This window comes from Chiloscyllium plagiosum, unplaced genomic scaffold (assembly GCF_037043375.1).
Source record: "Chiloscyllium plagiosum isolate Xiang-an unplaced genomic scaffold, Cpla_swu_hap1 HiC_scaffold_37, whole genome shotgun sequence".
Taxonomy (NCBI): domain Eukaryota; kingdom Metazoa; phylum Chordata; class Chondrichthyes; order Orectolobiformes; family Hemiscylliidae; genus Chiloscyllium; species Chiloscyllium plagiosum.
In genome coordinates this window covers 29,204,993-29,222,019 of record NW_028270175.1, presented here as the reverse complement: position 1 = coordinate 29,222,019, position 17,027 = coordinate 29,204,993, and the positions used below count along the sequence as shown (strand labels likewise).

The window sequence follows — 17,027 nt, the reverse complement described above, 5'->3', positions numbered from 1 at the left end:
AATCAGGATTAAATTAAACACCAGGGATCCATCACTGTTTCCAGCATGATTCAGTGATTCAACAGAATGCTGGTAAATGCTCCTTAAGATCCGATCTGTCATTATTTGGAGGAGCCAGTGTTGGACTGGGACAAAGTTAAAATTCACACACCACCAGGTTATAGTCCAACAGGTTTAATCGGAAACACTATTTTCGAAGCACTGTTCCATCATTAGGTGGTTGTCAAGCAGGACAATAAGACACAGAATTTATCGTAAAAGGTTACAGTGTCATGCAGCTGAAATATATTAAACTTAATCTAAGTTTATTTAGTATATTTCAGCCACATGGCACTGTAACCTTTTGCTATGCATTCAGTCTCTCACAGTCAGACCATGCAACAGTTTCTTCCCCCAAGCCATCAGGCTCCTCAACACAGTATGATTGGACTCTTTCCCATCTGAAATTCTTTGCACAATTTCAAATTGCTGCTGGAAAAATGTCTATTATTCATCATTCTTCTGTTACACAGGAACTTGTGTGTTTTGCAGTTCTTATGCACTTTATGCTGTGTATGAGTGTGTAGTTTGTGCTGTCCATGTAGCACCCTCGATCCTGGAGGAACGCTGTCTTGTTTTTACTGTCTCAGTTGTATATGGTAGAAATGACAAATAAAAAGCTTCTCTCTGTCTGTCGGTCTGTCTGTCTCTCTCACTGTGTGTTATGGTCCTGCTCCACAACCACCTGATGAAGGAGCAACGCTTCGAAAGCTACTGCTTCCAAATAAACCTGTTGGACTGTAACCTGGTGTTGTGTGATTTTTAACTTTGATCTGTCATTGTACACCTTCCAGTTTGTCCCAATACTGCTGCTGGAAGCTTTTAGCTCCTGAACTTCACAAATTCTGTCCGACATGTGTGTGTCCCTCCTTCCATTTGTCTTCCGCCTTCCACCTTGCAGGAGCCCACATCTGAGAAATGTATACCTCCTGAGGTTGCCTGAGCCAGCCTGAATACACTTTGCGGATATTGACAGATAACTGAAGAAGCAGAGGGTTGGAGTGAAGGAAGAAGGGTGGGAGGGAAAACAAGAAAGTCCTTATTACAACATCAGCCCCTTTCTCAGAGAACAGGGGGCACATGAGGTGGGTTTGAGAAGGAGCATAAGAAAGGAACACACCCTCACTTTGAATGTTCTCTGTGATGTTGGAGATGGTCCTTTGTATCATTTCCATGATACAAAGGACCATCTCCACAGATGTGCCTGACCCTGACAATTCTGCTTTCCTCTATTTTGATCTGCCTTTTCCTGCAGGATATATGGAATGTTGCCAGTGTTTTCAGTGCAGTACGTTTGGGTGATGTGCTTGCAGTAGCTGAAGATGTATGTAGAAGCAATACAAGGTGAATACCAAGCTAGCAGCATTGGTACACACATGAATCCCAACTCTGATGGGCTGTGGTGCATTGAACAGTGTGTGATGGTGGTGGTGATGGGCAGAAATGGGATGTGAGGATCTTTTCACTGACCTTGACCACCTGCACTAAGTCAGTACATTGCTTATGGCTCTGCTTCCAGGTCCTCAGGGCCAGACTCTGGGAGATTCTTCTCCTTCATGACCTGTTCACATTCACTTCCCTGTAATTACCTTAAAGGCCTCCTACAGAAACATCAGGCTAGATCTTCCAGTTTCTGGATCGTCAGATGACTGAAGACATACATCAGAACTCTGTGGAAGTCCTCATGCATGAAAGTATTTGAGAATTGCATAGAAGGTAGATGGGTAATCCCATTGGTCCCCAAGTCCTTCCATGAATGGCTCCAGATTTAGAATGTTACAGATTTAGAAGAATCTGGGGACTTACCTGGATAATTAACTGAGAAATATTAGCCAGGTTAATCGTGGAATCCCTACAGTGTGGAAACAAGCCATTTGATTCAACAAGTCCACACCGATCCTCCAAAGAGTAACCCACCCAGACCCATTCCCCTACCCTATTACTCTACATTTACCCTGACTAATGCACCCCTCCCACACATCCCTGAACACTATGGGTATTTACCTAACTTGCACATCCTTGGACTGTGGGAGGAAACCAGAGCACCCGGAGGAAACCCACGTAGATGTGGGGAGAATGTGCAAACTCCACACAGACAGTCTTCCGAGGCTGGAATCGAACCCGGGTCCTTGGCACTGTGAGACAGCAGTGCTAACCACTGAGCCACCGTGCAGCCCATGTGGTGTTAAGTGAATTGGCCATACTAAATTGCCCATAGTGTTCAGGGATGTGTAGGTGAAGTGCCTTAGGTTAAAACCCAATGAATCACCCAGGTAACTCCACAACTGACTGTATCCCTGCCCCTCCAATCTCCCACCAACCACCCTAATCCCTCAATTCCCTGAATTCCTCCACTGATGACACAGCTTTCTCTCAACAACCCAGCGAGCTGCCAAACCAGGAACTCACCAACCATCTGCTGATCAGATCCAAATACTCCCCAATCACCTCCCACCTACTTCCCTTACCTATCTACCTACCTCACCCATCCACTCACCTAGCAACCTCACTCACTCGCTCAGCTCATTACCTCATTCACCCGCTCTTCCAATCACTCATCCATTTTTATGGCAGTTAGTGCCATAAAAAGACGGCATTAAAAAGTTCCCCTGACTTTATTCCACTCCATCAAAGCTCCTGAGGGTACACTGCAGTCCACATTTCTTTGACAGCTGAAAGATGACAATCAGAAGAAATGTGTTGGGTTGGGCGAACATTGCACACCGAGACATCACATTCGGTATTGTTACTGCTCGTAAGATTCAAGACAGCATTTCTTTCCTCCTCTGCACTTCCAATATGAATGCTACATCAGAAGAAACTCTCTCTCACCTGCTGCTGTGTCTCTTCTTGTTGACAATCCTTGTACAAAGAGCCCACGCCATTGTCTGTGGAATGAATATTTTTAATTCATTCAGGTGATGTGGGCGTCACTGGCGCAGCAGCATTTATTGTCCATCCCTACTTGCCCAGAGGGCAGTTAAGAGTCAACCACTTTGCTGTGGGTCTCAACTTGGATATAAAGCAAACTTGACAAGGCGACCCACATTTCCTACCCTACAGGACATTAGTAAGCGAGATGGGTTTTTATTTTGGAACGATTGACAATGGCTACCATGAGGCCAACATTTTATTCCAGATTTTTGTTGAATTCACAGTTCACCATCTGCCATGGTGGGATTCAAATCCATGTCGCCAGAACATTAATCTGCAATTCTGGACTTCTATCCAGTGACATTAGCACTACAGCAACACCTCCCTGCAACTCATTGAGACATCAATGTACCAATGTCATAAAGAGCCTTCTGAACCAGGTACTACCAATTAACTTGGAGCTGGTTGAGGAAGCAGTGTTAACCAGATCTCTGGGGCAATCTGCCGGCTCTTCTTCAAATAGTGTGATTGCTTACAATCGCCCAAACAGGCTGAGTGACACAGCCTTGATTTAACATCTCATCGACAATGTAGCACTCCCTCTGATGAGGGATTCTCAGTGTGGATTATCTCCTCAGTCCCTGGAGTCATAGAGTCATACAGCATGGAAACAGACCCTTTGGCCCAACCCATCCATGCCAACCAGTTTGCCTAAACTGAACTAGTCCTATTTGCCGGCATTTGGCCCATATCCCTCTAAGCTTTTCTTATCCATGTACCCATCCAGGTGCCTTTTAAATGTTGTAATTGTGTCTGCATCTACCACTTCTTCTGGCAGCTCATTCCATGTACGCACCACCCTCTGTGTAAAAAGTTGCCCCTCAGGTCCCTTTTAAACCTTTAATCCTCTCAACTTATGCCTCTGGTTTTGAACCTTTACTGTTCACCTTATCCATGCCCCTCATGATTTTAGAGACCTCTACAAAGTCACCCCTCACCTCTTATGCTCAAGTGAAAGGAAGTGCTAGCCTATCCAGCATCTCCTTATAACACAAATCCTCCAGTCCCAGTAACTTACTTGTTAATCGTTTTCTGCACCCTTTCCAATTTAATAATATCCTTCCTATAGCAGGACAAAAAGAATTATGCACAGTACTCCAAAAGTGACCTCAGCAATGTCTTGGAGTGCTGTTTGAACCCCAATCTCAGACTCAGTGCTGACAGTGCTACTACTGAAGCAATTGTTTTCACCTCCTTTATACAGGGCCAACAGGAATAACTATTGGTGTTTTTCTGAGACTAGAGATGACTGTAAGTAACCCTCCAATCGCGAGCTAACAAAGTATTTTAATTAATTAAGTAATCAATTATTAAATTAGTGACTCAAGTACTTGGGTACAGGTGACAGTAATAAATCAAGCCAAAAATCAGTCAGATATTATACTGCTTCAGAGTATTGTAAAGCCATAAATCGGAATATTTTGGGTCCAAGTCTGCAGTAAGTCAACTAATTTCATTCGGGTTCTGTAGTTGGCTCCAGTTGTTCTGCATTACAGAAGAGCGAATAAACTCATCCCCACATAAAAGTGGACTTATGATGAAGACAGGATTGGTCAGACTGTGATATCTTCTACATGATTGACTAGCCAATCTGCACTTATGTAAATAAATACTTCAATCCTCCATGATGTTCCTCACCTGTACTGGCTCTGGGCATGGTACTGTAGATCAGACAAGATTTGGCCATTTAATAAAAGCTCGCAAGCTAAGAAAGGTTCTCTGAGGAGCAACTGTGCTAGGGTGGGGTAGTCACTGCTGATGGTTTTAGAGCTTTGCTATTGAATGAGACAGCCCTTTCGGGAATGAAGTAGCAATAAAAGGTTTTAATTGTAAAGCACATGAGAACTGGGCTTTACGATAGGAAGAACAAAAGTAGTTTGGTGGAGCTTTTCATATCATGCCAGGTTCTGACAAGATAGAAATATTCTCATTGTATTCAATTCAGTTAACATCCTGACACCCAGCAGTATAATTATCACAGTTCTGCAGATGATTACTCCTTCAAGTTGCAGACAGTAGGAAAACATTTCCATTCTACAAAGTCATAAAATATTTGAATAGAAAAGAAGGTGGGGGAGAGAGCATTAAATATAAATTCAACTCGCACACCGCGCCAAACTCTTAGCATTTGAAAACTCGGTTTGATTGAGTTATTCATATCATGTGGAGGTTATTTTTAAGTAAATTTCAAGTTAAATTAGAAAGGCAGCTGCAGAGAAAACTGCACTCTCCTGAAGTCATTAGCTCTCCCCATCTTCATTTTGAGTGTTTAATAACAGTGAACAAAGTTAAATAATTTACGCTAGGTGAAAGGGAACACTCATGTCAGCTTAGTTTATACAACATAGACACGGAATCCTGTTCAAGTGAAATGATCCAATTTTATCGAAAGTATTAAATAACAGATCTTCAATTCACAAAGATGTGTGCCACATTTTACAATTCCATTTATTTTACAATTGGAAGTGGGGAATATGTACCTCAGAGGGCCACGTATCTCCAGAAGGTTAAGGTAATTTTGTTCTTCAGTGAGTAGGTTTGGCTCCTAATCCTCTCTGAAAGGCAAGTAATGCAATGTTCTTACTTATTGTCTGCATGGACTATTTTAAATGAATGGCCAGTCTTGAATATTGTTGGTTAACAATCTCTGAATCCCCCTGTACCCACACACCCTAATCTACTCATACACACAAGATGATTCAAGGCTCAAGACAGGGCTACCTGCATAAATAGTGTTTCAGGTTTAGGTTGCTCTTTAGTGGCAACATTTAGGATGGATAAATCTGTAGACATAACACAGGGAACACTACAGTTATTCAGCCTGCAGCAAGACTCCATAAAGAACCGCAATGGGGTAGTGATCAGACAATCTCTTTAAGTGATACTTGTTCATAATTAGTGGCTAGGACACTCTGGAGAACATGCCCACACCTCTTCAAATAGTGCCAAGGTGAAGCTTTTTTGTACAGTCATTAAGGCTTCTCACTGTCTAAACATGCTGGACGAACCCTCCATAAATTTCCAAATGCAGCTTCATTGCTGTAGTTTTAATAAAACTTCCTGCTAAAGTCATGGTTTAACTTGTTTAACGCCCATCCTTATCACAGTCTTATGTCTTCGGACTATTTTCTTCTGCTAGACTGTACCTCCTTTATCTTTTCAGTTGCCCCCTTGTAACACAAAATCTACCCCACAAAGTACACACTGCTGCTGCCTCAGTACAAATTAAATCTCTGGGCTGTACATAAAGCAAACTGTAGCTGTTCTTTATGGGGAGTGCTCTGTGCTGTGATAGCAATGTGAATGGTTAAAGGATTTTCCCCTTTGCTCAACATAAATTTTCTACTTCATTCATGGCACACTGAGGTGAACCATGAATCGACCGGCCCTACAGACCCTTCCTCTCTAAGGACTCTGTAACTGCCTAGTAACTAGGTAACTAATTAAGCTCTTACTTCCTCACACTGCTTCTCCTGTATTCCTGACCAGGTCTATAGTAAAGATTTTGGCCTCCAGTGCTGTTTCTAATTGACTGTTCCTTCCATAAGTTCTACTGATTGTCCAATTCCTTGCTGCAGCTGATTGATTGAGTATTCTTAAATTATTTAAAGTAATAAACTCACTTGTCTTCTAAAGAAGAATTTCTCCTTTGTCCAATGGATTGTTTCCCCCTTGTTGTTAGCTTGTTGTATTTTAACAATGATGCTCACCACTAATCACCATGTACCATCTGTGTTACTGAAGAAGTGGTTGTTTGGGATAGAGCAGAGATTACTGGAGGATCTCAAAAGGTCCAATGGCATCTGTGGAAAGAGAAGCAGAATTAATGTTTTGTGTCCTGTGACTCTTCTTCGAAATTGTATGGTTTCAAACAATTCTCCTTTATATGCTTTAAATAAGAACTAGGAGCAGGAGTAGGCAATTCAGCCCCTCGAGCCTGTTCTACCACACGATGTGATCATGGCTGATCTCATCTCGGCCTCCATTCCACTTACCAGCCTGCTCCCCACAACCCTTCAACCCATTTGAAATAACTCTATGGTGGCCGGTATCCTATCACCAAGTCACCCTTTATTTACATGTGCATAGTACTGATCCAGCTCCTTCAGGCCAGCTCTCAGAGTGAACAGTACCTCTGACACGCCTGTTTATATCTGTCAGCCAGGGCTCCCTGATTGGAACAGATTAACAGCCCAAATCAGGGAACTCATATTCTTTGAGGTCCCCCTAGCTGACCTCATTACAATCACTGCACCATTACTATTAAACATTCAGTCTATTTCCTCTTCAAATAAACCTTAGCAAGAGCCCCAATGATCATTTCTAGTTGTTTCTGATCAACTACTTAAACATGCTGTGACAAACCTGTCAACTTGAACCGAGACTCCTGGTCCAGAGGTGAGGGATACTCCTGTTGCGCCTCAAGAGGCTGTAAAATCTCACATGGCTCATCAGATTCAAGCCTTTGGGGTTTCAAATTTGGTATGTTTTGGAAATGGATTACCTGCAATGGCCAGCAATCAAGCCCAGGTTAACTGCTTGGAAGAACAGCTATGTTCACCAAGATACCACTGCCTCTGACTGCCAGGAAACACTTTCATCACTGCAAGTGGTTTGTACCGGCAACCTTTTGGTTAATAACATTATTATGCCATTGATTCTCCTATTTAAGTACCTGTTCAAATGTGTTATAACACAACTTTGGAGTTGGGGGTCTTGATCCTGGATCTTCTAGTCCAGAGTAGGGGCAATACCATTGCACCACAAATACCCGTTAATCCTCCATTTTAGATATTTTCTAATCAAGTTGTTCAGAGTTTTTAATGGCCTTTGGAGCTGGTAGGATTGAACCCAGACCTGCTGGATCAGAGGTATGGACACTACCATTGTACTGCAAGAGGCCAATGTTACAATTAGTTAGATAATAGAACCAGGCCACTGGAGGGTGCCAGTATGGGCAACATTGCCTGTAGGCATGTCAAGAATGATGAGAGGGAAATGTTTACCTTTATCACAATCGGATTGGAGGTTACCTGGAGTTTTGTCACAAGCTGTTTTACAGCATTGGCAAGGACAGAAACCTGACTGAAACAATTTGAACATGGATTTCTGGGAATGGTTAATACACAGTTGGAAGCAACAACATTGGTAGTCTTACCAGAGAGGGAATGCAGCAGAGCTGCCCCAGTCTGATTACTGGGATGGCAAGACTGTGTGCTAACAGGAGAGACTGAGGAATCTAAATCTGTATTATTGAGAAAAGGAGATTATTTCATTGGAGACAGTTCAGAGGATGATTCCAAGTTTGGAGGCATTGTTGAATGAGCAAAGGCTAAACATTTGTAATTCTACTCACTGAAGTTTAGGAGAATGAGAGGAGATCTCAATGAAACCTGCAAAATGCTTACACTAGTGCACAGGATAGATCTGGAAAGGGTGGTGTTCCCTCGAGTGAAAATCTTGAACCAGGGACAAAGTCTGAGAATAAGGGACAAGCCATTTAGGATTGAGATGAAGAGTAATTTCATCACTCAATGTAGTGTATCATTGGAATTCTCCATCACAGAGGGTAGTGGAACCTCATTAAATACACATCAATATATAAAAATAGAGATTGGTAGATTTCCAATTGTGAATAACATTGAGAGACGTAGGACATACTTAGAAAAATTATATTTGTGACGACCAACCATGATTTAGGGTAGGGGAGCAGGTTCGAGGGGCTGAATAGCCTGCCCCGCTTCCATGTTCCTTCCTGTGTACAAAGACTTTGGAATGAGGTTGTAGTTGGGATGGTGGTGAGCAAGGATGTAAGGATCAAGGGTTGTTTTTTTGGAACATCAAGCTGGCGATGGTAGATCTAAAGGAGAAGCTAAATTGAAATAATTATTTACAATATCAGCCAACGTGAGAGCTGGGGGAAATTGGGTCATCGGCAGTTCAATAGGGAGATGACTGAGAGAGTAGGAAGTGTCACATGGGTAAGATGAACACAGTGAGGGCATGAGGGAACATAGGGGACATGCTACAAAAAGAAATAAGTTCAGATCTAGGGTGGGAAGGAGTCTTTAGGGGGAGTGTGGGCCAGTGGATTAAGGGTTGGGAGATGAAAGGAAGGAAGTAACAAGAGCAGCTGATTGAATGGTCTTCATTATGAGTTGCATGAAATCCTTCCACTTGTTGCAAGTCATGGTGCAGAAAACAGGGGAGAGGATTACAAGAAGACAGAATAAAGGAGCCAGAGGTTATCTTGCATTCCAGGGTTCATTGAGTGTTCTAATAGCTGAGAATGGGATCGGATAGACATTCATGGATAGATCTAACCATGAATAGCTAAATCAGTTGTCCACCTTATCTGTTCATGTCTATGTCCTTTATCTTAAGGGAGGGATGAAGAGGGCACAACCCAGGTGTTTGAGGATACGCCAGAGTCAGAGAGAATAATGGCTTTAATGACAATATCAAACGACGGTTTGAGGACATCAGTAGCTGCAGACACATTGTGAATGGGACGAGACATTTGGAACATGAAAAGCGCACTTAAAGTGAATTTGGAAGGGGGCTGACATAGAATGCAAAAGGTTTGGGGGAGGGAAGGGGGTGTGACTGGAGAGTGAAAAATAAGAAGCAATGACCTTATCTGTGAGTGACACAATGGGAATGGAGATGCAAAATAGCAAGGCCAAGGGGTTGATTCTGAATATGGGGTGATGAGTTTATATGGAGGGAGGGATTAAGGGAGAGCAGGAGGGCAGAACACTCAGAGGAGATGGAGGTTGACAGGATGAGAAGTCTTTTGGTGCAGAGTCGCTAGGCTACAGTTGACACAAGGTTGATCAGGTGTCACAGCCTCGTGGTGCAATGCGATGGAGCAGTGACAAAATGGCTACTCTTTTCTTTGAGCTGCCATTTTGAATGAAAGAGTGAGTCGGGTAAGCAGTTACTTGTATATATTTTCTCATCACCGTCGCTGGCATTAGATGTGCACCAGTCTGAAAAGCCAGGCTGTCCTTTCCATCCAAACAAGCAGGGCTGATTTCCAACTGCTGTTTGGCATGGACCTTCTCCAGGAAGCAGCAAGGATCTGCAGTCAGAAAAACAATCAGCATTCTCATCGTGGCCAGCTGGCAGCCTGGAATCCAGCCTCCAGAGTAAAACTGATGGATTCCTGTGCATCGAAAGTCAACACAAATAGAATAACGCCTGCACAAAGCCAATCTGCACAAGGGAACCTTGAAAGCACGCAACAGAAAAATGGCTGTAGAGTAGAAAAATTTGGAATACCACTTCAAGACAGCGAAACAAAGAGACACACATTTGAAATAGTGAAAGATCAAGGTTGAATATTTTAGATAGCGCTTGTTTTACAAAGAGCGGTGAACACTTGCACACTATTCTTCTGGGAACACTAACTATTGGCATCACTCTCTCTTTAACTTCCTGCTGCTTTTTGAGATGAAGGAATGGATGTAATCCTAGCCGTAGTACGGTCAGGTTGCACGTCCAGGTCAAACTTTAACTTGCTGCTGTGCAAACATTAAAGCAGAGTATAAAAACTATAGCTATCAAAGGCCATTTAAATTTCTTTTGAGCTAACAAAAATGTTGGAGTGGGGTGGAATGGTGGCTCAATGGTTAGCACTGCCGCCTCGTAGCGCCAGGAACCTGAGTTCGATTCCAACCTCGGGCGACTGTCTGTGTGGAGTTTGCACATTCTCCCCGTGTCTGCGTGGGTTTCCTCCGGATGCTCTGCTTTCCTCCCTCTGTCCAAAGATGTGCAGGTCAGGTGAGTTGGCCATGGTAAATTGCCTGCCCAAAATGTTTAGGGATGTGTGGGTCGGGGGAAATATAGAGGAGTGGGATTCTCTTCGGAGGGTCAGTGTGGACCTTTTGGGCCAAAGGGCCTGTTTCCACACTGTAGGGATTCGATGAACAGAGAAAAACAGGCATTAAAGTCTGAAAAAACATTGTCTAAGGAATCAAACTTTAATTTGTCACCTTTAACCAGATCAAATTTTCATTCTAATGTAAGAACACCTGCCTCATCCACCCCATCATAGCTTCATGATGTTTTGTTATCTTTGTTCATTCATGGGATGTGGACATCATGGCTGAACCAGTATTACTTTGCCATCACATGTTCACCTTGAGAAGGTGATGGTGAGCTGCCTTCTCGAAGCAGTCTATACAGTGCAGAGGCACCCACAATGCCTTTGATGTGGGAATACCAGGATCCCAGGACCATGCGGCAAGGGAAATGACATGGCGTTGCGGGCAAAGCAGAGTGCCAGCCTGGCCTGAGGGTGGGTAACAATAACCAGCCAGAATTGCAGGGTGAAGGTACAGGGTGAAGACTGCCCACCAATAAGTGATGAGAGAGAGGACAAAATTGCCATTGTGTACCAGTGAGGATGATTGTTGGCGCAATCGGTGGGAGGAGCATGTCAATATAACTTTAGGAACAGGAGGTTAAAGGGAAGATTCCAGCTGAAATTTGGTGGAAGAGGATTGAAAGTATTAGGTGGCAGTGAGTTAGAGGGAGCTGGTTAACTGACATCAACTTGGTACTTTCTTGTTTTGTGCATCTAAACTACACACGGGCAGAGTATTTAATAACATCACGAAAAACCGAATTAATGAGCTGGATTAAACAGGGGAATGAGACAATTGCTCACCAAAATAGGAGGAGCCCAGTTATTTCAGATTTCCAAAGACCCTTGCATTGGCTGCAATTCCATTCCAACACAAACAATAACCCATGCTCAATCACCAGGAATGATGACCTCAGATACCTCACTGAGGAAGAGTACTCACGGTTGTAGGAGCGGTGAATGAGGTTAGTTGTTATAGCTTTTATAACAGTATCTGTAGTCCCTGAAGAAGAACATTTTAAAGTAGAGCTTTCAGTTTGGCTTGTTTGGAACCAATTGGAGTAATTCCAGGAATAGTGAAGGACCCAAGCAAACCCCCTACCCCAATGACATGGTGAAAAGAGAATCCAAACACAAGACACAGACAGAACTTGTCCTTGCCTGACCCAGACAAGGATGGTCTCCCACCAATCCTACAAACACTAGCCAGGTCAGTGATAAAGGACAATCTCAGCGAGTGAATACTCCTGGCAAGGCTTTCATTTAGGTCCATCTTCAGTTGATCCATGATCGTTGCTTCTTCAACGATGCAGTCTAGGCTCTGGAGTTGGTCCCAAGACATTATTAAATAGGGAGCTCAAGAATTCTTAATAAAAAAAATGAAGATAACACTTACTCAACCCAATAGCATTTTCTCAATGCTGGATACTTGATTGCAAATCGGAGATCTCCACCACAAAGCAAGAGATTTTGGAGGCAGAAGCTCTGTCCACAGAACCAGTGTAATGGAACTTGGCTTTGAGCAATGGCTACCACCATGTTTCCATTCCTCCACCTCACTTACTACATCCCTCCATTCCGGCATCCACACTCCCAATGTCTTGGAAAACGTGGGTTTTTATAATGTTGTATTTGAGGAATTTAAGGGCAACTTGACACTTGCCATGCTTTGTGCCTTTAACAGAATGAAGTTTTCCCAGACCCTCTTTTCACTTGGACCAGAGTGGGGGGACGTCTATTAGATGGAAGTATCGAGTTTGATGGTAAAGAGCTGGTGTTGGAGAGGGTCCCGGCAGAGCTCAATGGCTCCATGTACCGTTGCACCACCCAGAACCCGCTGGGATCAACTGACACTCATGCCAGACTCATCATTTTCGGTAAGTATCAAGCTATTAACACATACAGTTAGATGTAGCAGACATATGTTCATTCCTGCTCTCCTAGAAACTGTGGTATCAGTCCAGCCAGGATGCCATTAGCATTGATAATTATTCAGTGCCTGACCCAAGTGGCTTGCTGCATGGACTTAAATTGGCAGACTATTCAGTTGGCATTGCAAGGACACTTTGCAGCAGAGATCACTGGCTAGCAACTAAGAGCAAGAAACCTAATTATCTTATAATTACCTCATTCATAGGAGCCACTTATAGCACCCAATTATTGATTCATCAGAGATAACACCATAAGACATGGGAGAAGATGCAGACACTTGAGTCTAGAGAAAGTGAGGACTACAGATGCTGGAGATCAGAGTCAAGAGTGTGGTGCTGGAAAAGCACAGCAGATCAGGCAGCATCCGAGGAGCAGGAGAATCGACATATCGGCATAAGCCCTTCATCAGGAATGAGGCTTGTGGGTCAGGGGGCTGAGAGTTAAATGGCAAACCCTTGTTCTGAGTTTATGCTGTCTGGTCCTGGACCCTCCCATAAGAGGAAATAACCTCTCAGTGTCTAACCTGTCAAGCTTTCTGAGAACCATGTGTGTTTTAATAAGGTCGTCTTCCATTTTTCTAAACTCCAATGAGTATAGGCCCAAGCTCTCCTCATAAGACTCGAGAATGTGGGATAAGGTGGGGAGGGGAGAAATGAGGGAGCTGGTGAAATCCCAATTCCAAACTTCCAGCTCAGCACCGCCCTTATGACCTGTCCCATCTATCCATCTTCCTTCTCTTCTATCCGCTTCACCCTCCTTTCCGACCTATCACCTTTACCCCCACCTCCATCCACCTATTGCACTCTGAGCTACCTTCTCCCCAGCCCTACCCCCCTCCCATTTACCTCTCCACCCTGGAGGTTCCCACCCTCATTCCTGATTAAGGGTTTTTTGCCTGAAACGTCAATTCTCCTGCTCATTGGATGCTGCCTGACCTGCTGCGCTTTTCCAGCACCACACTCTCGACTCTAATCTCCAGCATTTGCAGTCCTCATTATCTCCTTATAAGACTTTCCATCTATACCCAGCATCAGCCTTGTGAAGCTTCTCTGGACTGCCTCCAGTGCTATATATCTTTCCTTAGATGATAGAAACAAAACTGTTTCCAGTATAACAGCTGTGATCAGACTAGTGCCTTCTATGGTTTCAGCAAGACTTCCCTATTTTTATATTCTATGACCTTTGAACTAAAGGACAAGTGTCCATTTGCTTTCCCTATTATCTGCTGAATGTGGATGACAACTTTTTGATTTTTATGCACTTCTGTTCAATCAAAGATCAGATCTGTGTCCTTCAGTTCTGCACAGCCCTTCTGTGAACCATCACAGAGCACTGGCATCTACTGTTCACATAATCCTGCCTTAGGCCATTCATGTTCCTGGCCTTTATAGACTAAAATAACTTCTCCTGTTCAGTAATATGCCTATCTTCTTCACATTACTTTATATTTTCATCTTGCAGAGAATCCAAACATTCCTAAAGGCACTGATGATAAAAATGGTGAGTCTGTACTTTCTAATTCTATCCATTTCTGTGTCAGTGTCTTCAGTGGCTGCGCTAAGGTCAAATGATTGGTGCAGTGGATGGGGAATAGACCAGACTCCTGATTCAACCCCAGAATCAGTGCATTCAGCCTGAACTGTCTGTGGCCAAGGTACAGAGACAAAGACAGGAGGGAGTGTAAGCTGGAGATTAGGGAATGAAGACTTGCTTGGCCCAAAGTCCAAACCTGGGGACCATTAAGAGGTGACTGGCATTCCAGGGAGCAACACAAAGTCTGTCCTCCAATAGTGTATTTAGAAACTTGAGGATTATTAAGAGGGGGAGAGAGGGAGAGGTGATTCATGAATCCCGACTGGTTTGTTGCTGCATGTTACCACTGGAGATGTAATGACATTCCTATTTATATAAACAGTCCCCACTGCTTATGGCAGGAGCATTGGTACAAACACAATTTGCCTGCTGTCTACACTGGCCAATTTAGATTTGCGTTGCATCTCAGCACTCTATAATTCTGGTGCTCTTGAGTATTTCTGTGGCACAGTAATTATTGTGTATTACACTGCCTGATCCTCACACTGTCGGGACATGACAAAGCACTACAATCTCCTCAATTAGACTTTCAGACTGATGCCTTTGGCTGAAATCTCACAGTCTTGCCCAGCTTGTCTCTAACTGAATGCTCCACAACACTGAGAATTGCAATATATACTTAGCCATGTACAAACAGCCAACAAAAACCAGCTTGCTAAACAAGAAACTTTGTAATTGGCAGTAACAGGAATGGAAAATAGTTTGCGCTATTTGACCAATTTAACGATCAGCAGTTTGAATGGTGGGGATTGTAGCACAATAACCTTAGAGCGATAGCAGAGTGAGAGTTAATGCTTGACTCAGTGAAGGAGCATCTGTTATTTCTTGGCTGAGAAATAACCTTGGTTGACCAAGTTGACCCCCTTGGCTCCAGTCAGGTGACCCCTCCACCTGTAATGGTACAGTGGGACCACGAAACCCATAGTTCACACGTGCAAATCCGAGTTATTGTTCCAAATTGGCTCAGATATGATGTACCTAAAATATTTGTGTACAAACTGGACTGGTAGAGAATTTACCATGAAAACTTGCTTTCATAGATTGACTCCTTCAATAGACCTGAGTGACAGTAGTTAGCATTTATTTAATCTGACACTGTGCCTATTAATACCACCTGGCCGGGGGAGAAGTTGAGAAGTCCAATTAGATTTCTGCTTTATAACTGCCTTAAAAGGACAGTCAATATTATGCATATATCCCCGAAAAATACCAGGTTTTCTCAAGCAACTCCTTAAACACCGATCAAGAGAACATTATCAAAATATGGACCCTCTCCCCCTTTAAATACTACAAGAAGGGTACCTCAGCACATGCCTGATCCTCTCCCTTGATATTGTGGAATGCCAATGGTGGCCACTGGAGTTTCATGGTGAAAGCTGAACTCGACAAGATTTTGTTATGTTAGCAAGCAGTGAATGTTCTTGGCTGAGAAATAACCTTGGCTGAGAAATAAGGTCAGACAATGTTCTTTATTAAAGTTGCCTATGGTTGTCAATTTATTTTATCCACGCTGCCTAGGCATCAAATAATGCAATAAACCAAGAAAAGGAATTCTGCTTCTGATTTCAGGTGCATCAGCATGCAACAAAAGTGTCAAACTCGCCTTAGCGATGATCCTAGCAGTTATTTTGGACTTGACGTGAAAGACCATCAAGGAGTTGAGGGGGATAATATCCGTCCAGCTGCTGCACATCATAAAAGATTTTTATTTTAATGTTTTTCTTTATCAAATTCTGGATGTTCCAATTTCTGTAGGGTTTTCTCATATAAAAGTGTCTCATTGCTTCATGTGTTCCTGAATTAAAGCTCCATCTGTTTAAAAGATGCTCTGGTCGTCAGTTTGTCTTCTGCCGAAAGTGATGTACACCAATAAGCTTGCATTTACACCTTGCCTTTAACATAAGACATTGGGAAATAGGAAAGGAAGGGTGAGGAAAGTCTGTCCAGACAAAGATGAAACATCATCCACCGTTTATCCATCCGCAATCTCCAAATTAACAGGAGAAGATAAAACAGTGGTCAGTTAAGGGAAAGCTCAAGAAACTCCTGTTCCAAAACACAAAGGAGACCACGTCCTTTAATAACTTGTAACCACAACTAATCAGCAATTTATATTTACTGCCAGCAATGTAACATTCTCTCAAGATCATGCATTTTGTTTGGAAGGTTTGTAGGATAATTTTCCAAATGTCAATAGACACAGACACCAACCATAAGGGATGGACTAAGATAGCCAATGGAACAGCCAAATAGATGAGTTTGGAAAAGACATTAAAAGCAGAGAAAGGATATGAACTGTTGGGGTCATAAAGTGAAAAGAACTGCCTGGATTTGTATGTGTAGCCAATGCTATGAATGCTTTATGATTGTTTCCACGGGATGAAGTTTTGATGAAATAATAAATGCGCAAAAGGTACAGAAACATTTGATCTCAAGAAAATTGCTAGGCAAGTGGCCACTTTAGAATGATTCTGGATATGAGTGACTCTGATTGTGAGACCATCTCTTTAAACTTAATTACATCATTATGTGAAACTGTATCTGTGCATGAAAGGATGAGTGTGTATATATTGTGTCATATCTGTCAAGTGTCTCAGATTGACTTTGCAAAGCATGTTACTCAAAAAAAAAGGTTGGTGCTAAACTCCTTAGTGCCTGT

General features: G+C 42.9%; 1 protein-coding gene across 2 annotated transcripts in view; it reads left to right on the top strand.

The window, feature by feature from the left end:
* Positions 1–16,187, top strand: part of igsf21a (immunoglobin superfamily, member 21a) — a 392,300-nt gene extending 376,113 nt beyond the window's left edge. For both annotated transcript variants that reach the window (XM_087980554.1, XM_043675638.2), the window contains 3 exons: positions 12,528–12,720; positions 14,237–14,275; positions 15,938–16,187. In XM_087980554.1, the coding sequence (XP_087836680.1) occupies positions 12,528–12,720; positions 14,237–14,275; positions 15,938–16,011 (306 nt within the window). In that variant the 3' untranslated portion in view covers positions 16,012–16,187. The remainder of the gene's footprint in view (positions 1–12,527; positions 12,721–14,236; positions 14,276–15,937) is intronic.
* The last annotated feature ends 840 nt before the right edge of the window (positions 16,188–17,027 follow it).